General features: G+C 45.8%; 2 protein-coding genes across 2 annotated transcripts; both read right to left on the bottom strand.

The window, feature by feature from the left end:
* Nucleotides 1-122: 122 nt before the first annotated feature.
* Nucleotides 123-6,606, bottom strand: LOC118095536 (olfactory receptor 5V1-like). The gene is made up of 3 exons (XM_035136785.2): nt 6,574-6,606; nt 3,382-4,364; nt 123-240 (listed from the first exon to the last, which is right to left on the bottom strand). Exons 1-3 carry the CDS (start codon nt 6,604-6,606, stop codon nt 123-125), a joined length of 1,134 nt encoding a protein of 377 aa, XP_034992676.2.
* A 3,507-nt stretch (nt 6,607-10,113) lies between these two features.
* On the bottom strand, nt 10,114-11,186 carry LOC118094735 (olfactory receptor 10AG1-like). The gene has a single exon (XM_035135347.2). The coding sequence runs from the start codon at nt 11,059-11,061 to the stop codon at nt 10,114-10,116; it is 948 nt and encodes a 315-aa protein (XP_034991238.2). The 5' UTR covers nt 11,062-11,186.
* Between the last annotated feature and the right edge of the window lie 3,878 nt (nt 11,187-15,064).

The following is a 15,064-nucleotide window of genomic DNA, read 5'->3' as shown; positions in this document are numbered from 1 at the left end:
TCCAGCTCTCTCCATACATCACTACTGGGAAAACCATAGCTTTAACTATGCGGACCTTTGTTGGCAAAGATATAGGATAGAATAATTGTATCTTAGCCATATATCTCCCCCCCCTTCCAACTTTATTGGCGTTTATGAACGATGACCCTCCTCAAAGCCCCTTTAACCTCCTTGTTCCTGAGACTGTAGATCAAGGGGTTCAACATGGGGGTTATCACCCCATACAACATGCTCACCAGCCTTCTTTATGGTCCAGCTCTCACAACATGCGATCAGCCTTCTTTATGGTCCAGCTCTCACTTCCATACATCACTACTGGGAAAACTATAGCTTTAACTATACGGACCTTTGTTAGCACGGTGATGTACCAGCATGTTCAGGGTCAAATAGTCATTGGCATAGTATTTTAGGCAGAAAACGGGAGCAGAGGACCAATCCAAATTGTGAGTGCAGTGCTGGGTTGCAGGCCCTTCCTATGCCTTTTGGTTTCGAGATAAAAATGGCAGAAGTGCAACACGTCCTTTAGACCATTGTCTGTTCTGCACAACAATTTATTTGAACCTCCCTTGCATGTCTGATTTGGGGGCTTTCGTTTTCTTGTTCTCTGTACCTGCCTGCCTGCCTGCCTGCCTGCCTTCAAGCTAGTAGTGCTACCTGACTACCACATTTCATCTATTCTTCTTAGCTGAAGCATCCTGGTGCCCTCATAAGCCCAGTTATCCTTATAGCTGCAAGATCATATGTACTATACATATATTTAATTTGCCTTCGTTTTCTTACAGGAGAATGCTTGGTGAATTGTTTCCATATAACTGAAAATAATCAAGGCCTGTGGAAATGGCTTAATTTCTGTACCTGCTGCTTGGGACCCCTGAGTTATATGGGGGTGTCAGCAGTAATTAAACACTGGCAGAAGACCATTGCCAAGAGCAATGATCTTTCTAATACCCTACCAGACTTCATGAAAGTCTGGGCATTATGATCAAGCTTGAAGGCACACACCTAAGAAGCTAGGAGAGTTTTCATTAAATGTCTGTAGTTGATTTTCACAATGAAAACCCCCAGAAAGGGTAGAAAACTAGGTGGACATCACGCTCCCTGCAGATATTGATATAAAAATGAAGCTATGTTCCTCTCCTCCCAAATATGGCCATTCAAATGTTTTTCCCTCCTAAATGAGTCCCACAGAGCATCATAGCTGCCAAGTCTCCCGTTTTCCCCGGGAAATCCCCGTTTTTCCAGCTGCTCCTAGCTGAAAAAACGGATTTTTTTTGTTTCTTCCCGGTTTATTCTGGCGCGGTGGCCATTTTGGAACTGGGCGGAGCATGCTCAGAAGTGACTTTTGATACTGTTCTGCCCAGTTCCAAAATGGCTGCAGTGCGACTTCTGGCACGGTGGCCATTTTGGAACTGGGCAAAGAATTGAGGGGTTTATTTTGAGACATAAGGAATTGAGTGGGGATTGCTTTACCCCTGTACCCTTTCGTCTCATAATCTATTGGCAACGTCGGCAAGGGGGTTCATCACAGGAGACACTTTGGATATGCTCAGAAACAACTTTATTGTATCCCAACATAAGTCATCACTGAGTCCAAGCATTAAGAACAAGATTGAGGAATCACACATGTGGAGCTGGGCCTACATGTTGGAAGGCTTACCATTAAAATGTCTATAATTCATGGTACTTGGTGACCTCCAAGACAAAGCCCATAGAAGTTATTAAACCACAGGGAGATTGTGCTCCCTGTAGGTATTGAAGTTGAAATATGGTGATGGACATACACATTTCTCTCGTCCCAAAATGGGACCATGCAAGTGTTTTCACCTTCCTCGTGAGTCCCACAGGTCCTTGTTCACAGTAATGGTTCAGTCTCCATCTCATCTGCTACCACAGAGCTCCCTCCGAAAAGGTCCTCAGAAGAAGTATAAAAATAATTATGGTTTCGTCCAAAGTCCATGGCTTTGATGTCCCGAGAACACATGGGGCCAAGCGAGAACACCTCTCCGCATCATCCCTAGTACTTTCTGCTCACAGAAGTGGTTACTCTGTGTGTGGACTCTGCCACATCAAATTTCAACACTTGAAAGGAAAGCCCCTGTAGAGAAAACAATCTATCTTGCGGGGGGGGGGGATCTATAAGTGAAACGGAAAAATAAACCTATAACTGAAACGACCAGAGCCACAAGGAGAACCAAGAAAAGAAGTCTCCATATTACATCAAGCAAAATGTTCAACCAATTTTGTTGTTTAGTCATTTAGTTGTGTCCGACTCTTCATGACCCCATGGACCAGAGCACGCCAATTGGTTCAACCAATTAGAAGTTACTTATCCCAAATGTCTGGAGAGAGTTTTACATTTTCTTTTTTACGTATTCTTATTTATTTATTTTTAATTTAAAATTCAATCTTTATTCAAAAAAATTAGAAAATTACACAAACACACACACAAGGGAATAACTATAATAACATAAATACACACTTAAGCCACCCAACATAAATTAACAAACATAAATTAATAAACAAATTCAACCAAAAATAATTGAAACTTGTTGGGCAAATTAAATCATTTAAACAGTAAATAGTAAACAATATCAAATTAAACGAAACATAACATATCCCCAAACAAATTTATAAAATATAAACATGTAAACATAAAATCTATTCATTGTAATTTAAAATTGACTTCCAATCGCCAATGTATCGTTTCCCTTACTATAATCACATAACTTGCTTTACCTCTTATTGATTTAGAGTCCTAGGCTTATTATTTAGTTATTTCATCCATATATATATATATATATATATATATATATATAGGCGCACCTGACCATCAGGTCCAGTCGTGTCCAACTCTGGGGTTGCAGTGCTCATCTCGCTCTATAGGCCGAGGGAGCCGGAGTTTGTCCGCAGACTGCTTCGGCCATCATGACAAAGCTGCTTCTGGCGAACCAGAGCAGCGCACAGAAACGCCGTTTACCTTCCTGCCAGAGCGGTCCCTATTTATCTACTTGCACTTTGATGTGCTTTCGAACTGCTAGGTGGGCAGGAGCTTTACATTATATATATATATATATATATATATATATATATATATATATATATATATCCCTATGTGTTTTCTTAATCAAAACAAATCACTAGCTCCATTTCTAGCTAGTGGAAATATGTCATCATCAGCAGAATGGAAATATGTTGAAGAGTATTTTTTAAAAGAAGGTATAGAAACAGAGCTAGTTACGTATTTTTATTTTATGTATTCAATAAAATCCCACAAAACTGAGACAAAATGTTACCTTTGTTTCCCCTTTCAAAAAATGGGTATACTATATTTCATTGGCTCAGAATTACTTATGTGTCCATTTTCATCTAACGGAGAAATACTGTACAGATAACACACCTGTCACACCTTCCCTCTTTGAGCACATATGAACTATCACCCTCTTCAAGGTCACCTTGACTTCCTTATTCCTAAGGCTGTAGATCAAGGGATTCACCATGGAGGTAACCACCCCAGAGAGCATGCTCACCATCCTGTCCCGGTCCGGATGGCGACTGTTGAGAGGCCTTATGTAAGTGAATATCATGGTACCATAGAAGAGGAGCACGACAATTAGATGGGAGGCGCAAGTGGAGAAGGCCTTGCGCTTCCCCTCAGCAGAACGGATCCTGAGGATGGTGGAGATGATGTAGATGTAAGAGACCAGTGTCACAAAGAAAGCCCCCACACCCAAAAATCCACCAACAGTAAGGACCAACATTTCAGCTGCGTAAGTAGAAGCACACGATAATGCCTGCACTGGCGCGATGTCACAGTAGTATTGATTGACTCTGTTGGATCTGCAGAAAGTTAGAGTGAACGTCATGACTGTGTGGAGCAAGGAGTTGAGGAACCCTGTGACCCAGGTAACCGCTGCCAGCTGAAGACAAAGCTTCTTGCTCATGATAACTGTGTATCGTAGAGGGTTGCATATGGCCACATAGCGGTCATAGGCCATGGCAGACAAGAGGTAGACCTCTGTCCCTACCAGTGCCACCAGGAAGTAGAGTTGTAGCACACAGCCAGCAAAGGAAATGGTATTGATCTCTAACAAGAAGTTCTCCAGCATCTTGGGCACCGTAGCTGTCGGGAAGCAGATGTCCAGCAAGGAAAGGTGGCTGAGGAAGAAATACATGGGGCTGTGCAGGTGAGAGCTCATTGCTATGGCAAGAAGAATGGTGCCATTTCCTACCAGCGTGATCAGGTAGATGAGCAAAATGGCAGCAAACAGGGAGAAGCGAACCACAGGGAGATTAGAAATCCCCATTAAGATGAATTCTGTCACTTGGGTGCCGTTCCCAATTTCTCCGTTCAGAAAAGAGCTTTCCTGGAAGAGTTTGAAAGCATAAGAGACACAATAGGCATGTTGAAGGCTGCATACATGGTAGGGATTGAGAGGAGCTCTAAGAGGAGCTCTCCAAATTGGGTTTGTGAGAAGTTAAATGGGCAAATACAATTCAGTGTAAGGAAATGTGAATGGATGTACCTTGGGGCAAACAATCCAATGTTCACACTTATCCTGACATGGTTTGGACTGGCAGGGCCTGATCAAGGAGCAGGGCCTTAGGGGCCTAAGTGGACAGTTCAATGAAAATGTTAACTCAGCATGCAGCAGCTGAAGAAAAGACAGACACCCGATTAGGAAGAATAAACCTGCCATTATAATGCCATTATAGAAACCTGTGTTGACCTCACACTTGGATCTGGTCAGCTGGCCTCAGCCTCAAGGTGGCGCAATTGAGCCCACCAAGGGTTGACTGTGGACAGGATCCCTCCATTGCAAGGGGTTGGACCCTTGAGGTCCCTTTCAACACTATAATCCTATGATTCTAAGAAGGATACTGTAGAAATGGAAAATGTTCAGAAAAGGGGCAACCAAAATTAGTAAGCGGTTTCCTATGTGGAGTAAGGTTACAACTAGGACTTCTTAGTTGGGGTGGGGGGAGGTCAAGTACTGTGGGGACATGATAGAGGTGTACACAATAATGCATGGTGCTCAGAGAGTGGGTTTGGAGAGGTTTTTCTCTCCCTTACATAGTACTAAAACCTGGATCCATCCCATAAAGCTGAGTGCTGGTAGAGTCAAGGGGAAAAAAATTAAAAAGGACTTCTTCACACAGTGCATATTTAAACCCTATAATTCACTCCCACATGATGTAGTGATGGCCAACAGCTTGGGTAGTTTAAAACGAGGGTTAGATATATCTACAGTGGTACCTCGACTTACGGACGACTCAACAACCGGATTTTTCGACTTACGAACGGGGGTAATGGCCGCACCCTTACGAATGTCTCGACATCTGAAAGGCAACCGCAGTGGTTTTAGATAGGGATTTTTCGACTTACGAATTTTTCAACCTACGGAGGTGCCTTCGGAACGGATTAAATTCGTAAGTTGAGGAATCACTGTATTCTAAATTACAGGGGCAGAACAATTTTGACAGACCACTTCATCCCTCTCCTGGGTCCAGCTCTAGCTCATTGCTTCCCTCCTCGGGTTCTAATACTTTTTAGCAGCCCAGTTTCACCTCCCGCAGCCTGCTGGGACTCTTCCCCCCAGGTAGTTCAGCTTCAACCCATCTCCCCAGCTGCTCCCACTCTTCCTCTGCATCACACCATCCCCTCCATTGCACGTCCACCAGACTCAAGACATGGTCATTTTGGTGGCCCTATTCTGAACCTTTTCCCACTCTATAACATCCTTTTTCAGGTGAGGCAACCAGAACGGTACACAGTACTGTATTCCAAAGGCAGCCATACCATACATTTGTATAATTGCATTATTATACTGGCATTTTTTATTTCCAGTTTCTTTTCTAATGATCCCTAGCATGGGATTTACCTTTCTCACAACTGCTGCACAATGGGTGGACATCTTTACTGAGCTATCCATTTACAACCCTGAGATGTTGTTCCTGGTCGACCATTGCCAGTTCAGACCCCCATGTGCAAATATGTGAAATCAAGATACTTCTTTGCACCAACATGCATCACTTTACACTTGTTTGCTTTTAATTGTATTTCCCATTTTACGTTCACTCGGTTTGAGGAGGTCCTTTTGGAGGACTTTGCAATCTCTTTGTTTTAATGGCCCTGAACATCTTGTATCATCAACTAACCTGGCCACCTGACTCCTCATCACTTAGGAAGAAGATTAAAAGCACAGGTTCCCGATCCTTGGGGGACTCCACTTTCTAAATCTCTTCAGTTGGAGAAGTCTCCCTTTATTCCTCTGCTTCCTTCTAACATAATCAATTCCTAATCCGCAAGAGTGTTTGCCACCTAGCCAGCTGAAGCCTTCTGGAGAACTCAAACATTTGCTCACCATTTCCTAATATTTTGTTGGGCCTAATACAGTCTTTACTCGAATGTGGATTTTTGAATTTTTCTGTGAGAACGCTCATCTAAGACATATTCCTATTCACCTGAACATCCTTTCCAGAACATTCTATGTATCACTCCCATTCCATAGATCCTTTCTGTTGAGGCGCCTTGCTCCTTCTATCTGTACTAGCTAAGGGCTTATCTACACTTACCTTTCCTCCTCTCTTTCCAAGCACAGTCTGCATTCTAAATCTCCATGTCCAAGCACCGTGTTGTTGTTGTTGTTGTTGTTGTTGTTGTTGTTGTTGTTGTTGTTGTTCCAGAGCTTTGCCTGTGAAAAGCCACTCTCTAAAACTCAGTAGGAACAAACAGCAATCTGTGGAGAACCCGAATTGACATTTGCTCTGATTGAGTACTAAAGAGCATATTTCCGCGGGAAAACTTCGAGGCAAAAAAGGACATAGAGCTTTTAAGTGTGGGCCTGTACCTGGAAAGAGTGGGGCAAAAGATGAGTGTAATTAACCCTTATAAACATTACGTGTTCCCAGCTTCCTTCATCCTTGACCTTAGTCATAACACTACCCCCATTAAACCAATTGCTAATACACACTTGCAATGACTGGTGCATATTCACACTTAAGAATGCCTCTCATCTGCCTTGAGATCAAGGAAGAGTCTGTCTGTTCCTCTGGCAGCCCAGTCTTTCCCTTTAAGTCCCAGCACACAAGGGAATAACATGCGCCAGAGCTCTGCCTCAGTGCCAGCAAACATCTCTTTATGTCTCCAATGACCAATGATAAGACAAAAAGGTGTCCTTGATTTCCCAGCACAATAAGTTGAAGCCCTGTGGAAATTATTCATTCCAAAAGCTGCTCCCATAATGTTAAGGGAATGCAGTCTGTGTTTTATGCAGTCAAGTTCACCAAAGTCTGAAGCAGTTCTGGTCCACGTTCCCACCCCCCAAAAAAAGAAAAAAGTTCAGGAGCTGTAGAGATTGGTTGTTGAAGAGAGATTTTTTGGGGTGGGCTTTTATCATGTATAATAATAATAATAATAATAATAATAATAATAATACTAATAATAATAATATATTATTTATACCCTGCCCATCTGGCTGGGTTTCCCCAGCCACTCTGGGCGGCTTCCAACAGAAAAATAAAACACAGTAATCTATTAAACATTAAAAGCCTCCCTGAACAGGGCTCCCTTCAGATGTCTTCTAAAAGTCTGGTAGTTGTTTTCCTCTTTGACATCTGTTGGGAGGGCGTTCCACAGGGCGGGCGCCACCACCGAGAAGGCCCTCTGCCTAGTTCCCTGCAATTTGGCTTCTCGCAACGAGGGAACTGCCAGAAGGCCCTTGGTGCTGGACCTCAGTGTCCGGGCAGAATGATGGAGGTGGAGACGCTCCTTCAGGTATACTGGACCAAGGCCATTTAGGGCTTTAAAGGTCAGCACCAACACCTTGAATTGTGCTCGGAAATGTACTGGGAGCCAGTGTAGATCTTTCAAGACCGGTGTTATGTGGTCTCGGCGGCCGCTCCCAGTCACCAGTCTAGCTGCTGCATTCTGGATTAGTTGTAGTTTCCGAGTCACCTTCAAAGGTAGCCCCACGTAGAGCGCATTGCAGTAGTCCAAGCGGGAGATAACTAGAGCATGCACCACTCTGGCAAGACAGTCTGCAGGCAGGTAGGGTCTCAGCCTGCGTACCAGATGGAGCTGATAGACAGCTGCCCTGGACACAGAATTGACCTGCGCCTCCATGGACAGCTGTGAGTCCAGAATGACTCCCAGGCTGCGCACCTGGTCCTTCAGGGGCACAGTTACCCCATTCAGAACCAGGGAATGTCTTGTGTGCAGAGGTGTACCTAGGCTCCCTTGCACCCTTCACAAGGAGCTATATTGGGGCCTCTGAAGCCAGAATAGTCCGGAGACCAGAAACTCAGAAAGGTTTCTTTTCATTACCTTTCATGCCCCACCAGTGACTTTCTCCATGGTAATCACGGTCTGGGCTGCTTCCCCTCCTCCTCCTCCTCCATCGGTCCATTTTCTGAGCAGGCAGGCAGGCCCCTAGCCACTCCGAGCAGAGTGGAGAGTCACGGTTTTTGTGCTCCCCCTGGGCCTTGGTAGGGAGGCTGACCTGACCAACTCCTAGGTGCACCCCTGCGTGTGTGTTTGAGTTTGTTCTAAATAAAGTAGTTTGGCCAGCATCCCTCCTGTAAAGAGTGCATCTTACGCTCCCCACAGTTCAGCTACTTCCCTCACGAGCTTAAAAGGCCACACCTAGGGAGCCTGAGACCAAGCCCAGTCTATGTATTTTGAGTCCTTACAAACAAGTGTCTACAGATGCAGCTCAGTCAACTTCTGAATGAACCCCAGAGCAGTTATAAAACTGTGAGGAGATTATGTCGAAGCAGTTATGGAAACAGTTATGGAAGGTCATTGCTAAGGGTAATGAACGTATCCAAAAAAAATTTACACATCACTTGGGAAGATAGGCGAAGCAAAGATCACCAGTGTCAAAGCCATGATTCTTCAACATCAACTTCGTTGGACTGGTCATGTTGTGCAGATGCCTGTTTATCATCTTCCAAAGCAACTACTCTATTCCGAACTTTAAAATGGAAAGCGTGATGCTGGTGGTCAACAAAAGAAGTTTAAAGACTGTCTCAAGGCAAATGTAAACAATATATAGTATAAACACTCACAACTGGGAAACACTAGTCTGCAAGCACTCCAATTGGAGAACAGCCTTTACCAAAGGTGTAATGAACTTTGAAGACGTTCTAACTCATGACGAAAGGGAGAAACTTGCTAAGAGGAAGGCACACTTGGCAAACCCTCACCATGATCAACTTCTGCCCGGAAACCTATGTCCCCACTGTGGAAGGACATGTGGATCCAGAATTATGGAAGACGATCTTACTCGGCTACAAGTGATCGCCAAAGAAAGAAGAAGCCATCTCCAGCTCCTCTACTTAGGGCTTATCCACACTTACCTTTTGTCTCGCACTTTCTAGGCAACAGGTCCGCACGTTCCCAGTCCATGTCCAAGCAAAGGATGCTTGTGTTTTGGTCTCGTGCTCTGGTGTGCTCAGAACCAGAAAATGAGGGTCCTGATTTTGATCAGCAAGGTGCTGGAGGTATGCAATACACAATTGCAGCATGACCCCTCTCCTGCCCCTCTGTGCCTGGCAAGAATTATAGTTAATAATTTGTCTACTTTGTCATGTTTCTCCCAATGAACCTTGATTATCTGAAAAACCATGATCCATCTCCATTGCTCCCCAAAGTACCTAACAGGGGCATTCTGTGGTGCAGATTAAATGATCAGAGCATGACCTACACTTACCTCCTTTTGGTATTCTTGTTAGTGTGCTGGTTGGGTTGTCTCTACCAAACCAACCATAATTTCTTCTCAAGTAATACAGAGCCAGAATCTCTGTGGGAGGCAGTTCCCCTAGCATAGGGATGGAAACCTGTAGCTCTCCAGATGTTGTTAGACTTCCAACTCAGATCAACCTCAGCCAGTATAGCTGAAGGTTAGGATTTATAATCCCACAACATCTGGATTGCCCTTCCCCTGCCTTAACCCATCATTTCCTGAACACAGGGAAGCAGCTTGGAGCTGTTTAGAGGCACAAGTCCCCAGCAAGTGTGGTAAGAATTTAGATGAAAGCAGGTTTTCTGTCAGAAACGTTTTATTTAAAGGTTTATTATATGGGTGGTGCCCTGAGGCACCATCCCAGCAACGATCACTTTTTACATTCCACACAGCATAGTTTCCTACCCATGGTTTTCATCAAGGCCACTTTGACCTCCTTGTTCCTCAGACTGTAGATTATGGGGTTCAACATGGAGGTCACAACTGTGTAGAACAGGGCCAGCAGCTTGTCGCTCGACGCCGAGTAGCTGGATTTGGGCCTAAGGTACGTAATGATGCCTGAACCGTAGAACAGGGAGACGACGATGAGATGGGACGAGCAAGTGGAGAAGGCCTTACGCCTGCCCTCAGCTGATGTCATCCTCAAAATAGAGGTGATGATGTATACATAGGACGTGAGGATCAGAAGGAAAGGGGCCGTGATGAAAAGAACAGCCACCATATAGACTGCAATGACGTTCATTGAAGTATCTCCACATGCTAGCGTCAGGAGGGGAGGGATGTCACAGAAGAAGTGGTTGATCCTATTGGGCCCACAGTAGGTCAGGCTAAAGACATAGTTAGTTTGACCCAGTCCGACCATCACTCCCACCGACCACGAGGCCACCGACAGCTGGGCACAGATTCCTCGGTTCATGACAACACTGTATCGCAGTGGGTTGCAAATGGCCACATAGCGGTCATAAGCCATGGCAGCAAGGAGACAGCATTCCGTGATGCCAAAGAGGGTGAAAAAGTACATCTGGGTAGCGCAGCCCCAGAGAGAGATCCTCCCATTCTCCGACAACAGGTTGGCCAGCATCTTGGGGACAATGGCTGTCGTGTAGCATATCTCCAACAGCGACAGGTTCGTCAGGAAGAAGTACATGGGCGTGTGGAGGGCCGGGTTTAACTTGATCACGGTGGTGATGATGGAATTCCCTGCAAGCGACACGGTGTACATGGAAAGGACCAGCACAAAAAGGAGCATTCGGAACTGCGGCAGCCCAGAGAAACCGACAAAGATGAACTCGCTCACCAGGGAAGAATGATTGGCCATGGCCCGCAACAGAGAATGACTCAGCTGTAGAAGATCAGAGACACAGATGGTGAAAGCTAGCCAGTCGCAAATGATCTACAGTTCTCTTCCCGTTGCTTAGCACAGGGCTTACCCACACTCACCTTTGCCTCTCTGTCCAAGCAAAGTTCTGTGACTAAGTGTGGGGTTTTTTTGCTCCAGAGCTTTTCCCTCAAAAAAAAAAAAACCCTGCTCTTCAGCACTCAGTCAGAGCAAATGTCAATTCAGGTTATCTGCCGGTTGCTGTTTGCGCTGATTGAATTTTAAATAATAATAATAATAATAATAATAATAATAATAATAATAATATATTATTTATTTATTTATTTATTTATTTATTTATTTATTTATACCGCACCCATCTGGCTGGGCTTCCCCAGCCACTCTGGGCGGCTTCCAACAGAAATACTAAAATACAATAATTTATTAAACATTAAAAGCTTCCCTAAACAGAGCTGCCTTCAGATGTCCTCTAAAAGTCTGGTGGTTGTTTTTCTCTTTGACATCTGGTGGGAGGGCGTTCCACAGGGCAGGTGCCACTACCGAGAAGGCCCTCTGCCTGGTTCCCTGTAACTTGGCTTCTCGCAGCGAGGGAACCGCCAGAAGGCCCTTGGCACTGGACCTCAGTGTCCGGGCAGAACGATGGAGGTGGAGACGCTCCTTCAGGTATACTGGACCGAGGCCATTTAGGGCTTTAAAGGTCAGCACCAACACTTTGAATTGTGCTCGGAAACGTACTGGGAGCCAATGTAGGTGTTTCAAGACCGGTGTTATGTGGTCTCGGCAGCTGCTCCCAGTCACCAGTCTAGCTGCCACATTCTGGATTAATTGTAGTTTCCGGGTCACCTTCAAAAGTAGCACCACATAGAGCGCATTGCAGTAGTCCAAGCGAGAGATAAAGAGTGTGTTTTTGTGGGGAAAGCACCAGAGTGGCAGGGAAAGGGTGCTTAGACGCTGTGCTTTAAAGTGTGGGCCTTGCCTGGCAGGGCCGTCTTAAGCATGCCTGGCGCCCTGGCGCGATGGATCCCTCTGGCACCCCCCCCCCGCCCCATTTCCCAGTGCGGCGGGTGGGCACAGCGCGCAGCGCAGCTACCTCCTGGAGGGCTGGCGCCCTGCGCCATCCAGCCTGGCCGCCCCCTGTTGTGACGCCCCTGCGCGCGGCGGAGGTGGCCCCAGGCCCGCGCGCCTCCAGAGAGTGGCCTGAACAGCTGAGAGGCGCGCCTAGGGCTGCGTCCGGCGCACCTGGGGTGGCCTCTGCCGCGCCTCTCAGCAGGCGTGGCGGCGCCCCTGGTGGCCTGGCGCCCTGGTGCCCTGCGCCACCGGACCTGGGCCTAGAGACGGCCCTGATGCCTGGAAAGAGCAGAGGATAGGTAGATAAGCCCTGGCAGAGGTTTCAGGACTTAATTTCGACTTATCTGACACACATACTCCGACTTGGAAGTTCCCCCTTTTAGCATCAGGTGTATGGGGTTGTGGTGTAGAGCTAAGGTGAAGAAAATATACACACAGAGGATTTCAGCAGGAAGTTACGAGGTTGGGAATGAAGCAGCATGTCCTCTTCAAAACTTTTGTGGGAGCAAATAGTATTGAGAGCGGCATCACATATAACCACAGCAATACCCCGATGAGCACAAATAAAGATGAATGCACAACAGAGGGGACTTCGAAGGATCCCATGAATTGAATATGCTGCGGATCTTCCCCCTGCAAGGAACACGTTTTGCCGCTGCTCAAAGGAAAACCCAGCACCTTGGAAAACAAAACTGTTCACTAACCAGGCATTTAATCTGGAAAGAAATAGGCATCTAACACGTTTCTTTCCCAGAAAAACCGACCCATGGAAGACCTCTGATCATCCAATGTGACAGTCGGTGTTTTCAGGGTGGGGAAGGCTGAGTTTTTCTGTTTACAAAAATGAGCTGGCTGATACTTCTGGAAAGCTGGCAGGGAGGACACAAAGACAGGAGCTTCCAGCTGCATTGTTTGTCCCCAGTACCTGATCTTCTCCAGAAGTAGACTGCATCTAAACGTGAAGGTCATGTTTTGCAACCAAGACTAACAGCTGTGGATAAACTCAGCTTCTGTTAATTTGCCTAATATTTGAACTATGACATGGTGATCTTGCTACACTGGAATTACTCCGAGGCAATTTTTAAAACTCAAAATGAAGTTTTGAAATCAAGTTTTGACTGATCAGTCAATGCATACTTTACAGCCTTAGGGGAGTGACTCAGTGGAGCATTTGCCAAGGCTGGCTGCAATGCCAAACCAATTCGTGGGAAAACACTAATCTCCAAATGCACTATAGAATGCAAGTTCTGCTGAAGGAAGCCATTTGGGGCTATTGCTCTCCAGGTGTTGTTGGATTAATATATTATTATTATTATTATTATTATTATTATTATTATTATTATTATTAAAAACAGCATAAAAGACAACACAAATGTAGCACCCATGTCAATAAAAATTTAAAAATTCAGGGTCATTTTTTAGAGCTCCCGCAAGAGAAGGAGGTTGGTCCCCCAACCCTATACCATCCCAACTCAGCCAGAGGACCTCTGTCTTCGAAGGATTTAATTTCAGTCGGCTCCCATGAAGCTATCTAGCCACAGCCTCCAAGCATCTGGTCAGTGTGTCCGGGGCCGAGTCGGGGTGGCCGTACATCAGCAGATAGAGCTGAGTGTTGTCAACATATTGGTGACAACCCAGCCCAAATCTCTGGACAATCTGGGCAAGGGGGCGCATAAAGATGTTGAAAAGCATCGGGGAAAGGATTGCGCCCTGCGGCACTCCACACACTAAGGAGTGACGTGACAACATCTCCCTCCCTAGCGCCACCCTCTGTCCCCGACCAGAGATGTTGGGCTGTGCCCTGAATCCCGTTGGCAAGGCAGTGGTCCAGAAGATCGTGATTGACCATGTCAAAGGCTGCTGACAAATCTAAAAGAATCAGCAATCCCGACCCACTTCAGTCCAGTTGTCTACGGAGGTCATCTGTTAAGGCGACCAGAGCCGTCTCGGTCCCAAAACCAGGACAGAAACTGAACTGGAATGGATCTAGAGCTGATGTTTCCTCCAGAAACCTACCAAGGTGTTCAGCAACCGCTCTCTCAATTACCTTACCCAGATATGGAAGATTTAAAACTGGGGGGTCATTGGCTAGATCTAAAGGATCTAATGAAGTTTTCTTTAAGAGTGGACACACCACTGCTTCCTTCAGCTCCTCTAGGAATGTCCCCGTGCCAAGGGACAAATTGATGATTTCAACCAGGGGGACCCGCACGATGTCTGGACACGCTCTAATCAGCCAAGGCGGCCATGGGTCGAGGAGGCAAGTGGTGGGCCTACCGGCTCGGAGGAATCTGTCCACATCAACAGAGAGTATCCGATCAAAATGGTCCAACACTGGACCTGAAGACAGTCGAGGGGCCTCCAGTTCCATTACTGTATCCAAATTGGCAGGGAGGTCATGGCGGAGCAGCAGGACTTTCTCTGCAAAAAAGCTCGCAAATGCCTCACAGCTATGTGTCGGATTTGTGTTTAAATTTGTGTTTAAATCCCGTCATCCCTGATGGCTGGCCATGCTAGCTGGAAGTACTGAGAACTGAAGTCCAGCAACATCTGCCCAGCAGCCGGTTGCCTCAAGCAAGATTTTTAAGCTGCACGCTATTGCACTCAGATACCATGCATATAGCATTATTCTCTTATTTTGAGTTGGTTCCCTGTAAAATTCTGTGTGAATGACTATCGCACTGTGGTGGACGCTATATGTGTGTTGTTTCAGAATGCATCGTAATTATTCCAGAAATCTGGAAGGAGTAAAACGGCTCTTACGTCTACCAAGCATCCAAACAAGCAACACTCAAACGGATGGCTCCCAAGAGCAGATGTAAATATAACAGATCAAGGAAGAACTGAGCCACAAATGCCTTTAGAAAGGTGCACTGATGTTAAAATTTAAACACCCTCCCTGTTCAGACACACA

The sequence above is a fragment of the Zootoca vivipara genome, chromosome 13 (genome assembly GCF_963506605.1).
Source record: "Zootoca vivipara chromosome 13, rZooViv1.1, whole genome shotgun sequence".
Lineage (NCBI taxonomy): Eukaryota > Metazoa > Chordata > Lepidosauria > Squamata > Lacertidae > Zootoca > Zootoca vivipara.
This window is presented reverse-complemented; position numbering and strand designations above follow the sequence as displayed.

Bases quoted from the DNA above. Each gene is read 5' to 3' on its own strand.
- LOC118095536 (XM_035136785.2), bottom strand. From the start codon at position 6,606: ATGCAGACTGTGCTTGGAAAGAGAGGAGGAAAG. The intron at 4,365-6,573 runs GTAAGTGTAGAT...AAACTCTTCCAG, and splicing joins TTGGAAAGAGAGGAGGAAAG to GAAAGCTCTTTTCTGAACGG. The intron at 241-3,381 runs GTATTTCTCCGT...ACCATAAAGAAG, and splicing joins ACAGGTGTGTTATCTGTACA to GCTGGTGAGCATGTTGTATG.
- LOC118094735 (XM_035135347.2), bottom strand. From the start codon at position 11,061: ATGGCCAATCATTCTTCCCTGGTGAGCGAGTTCATCTTTGTCGGTTTC.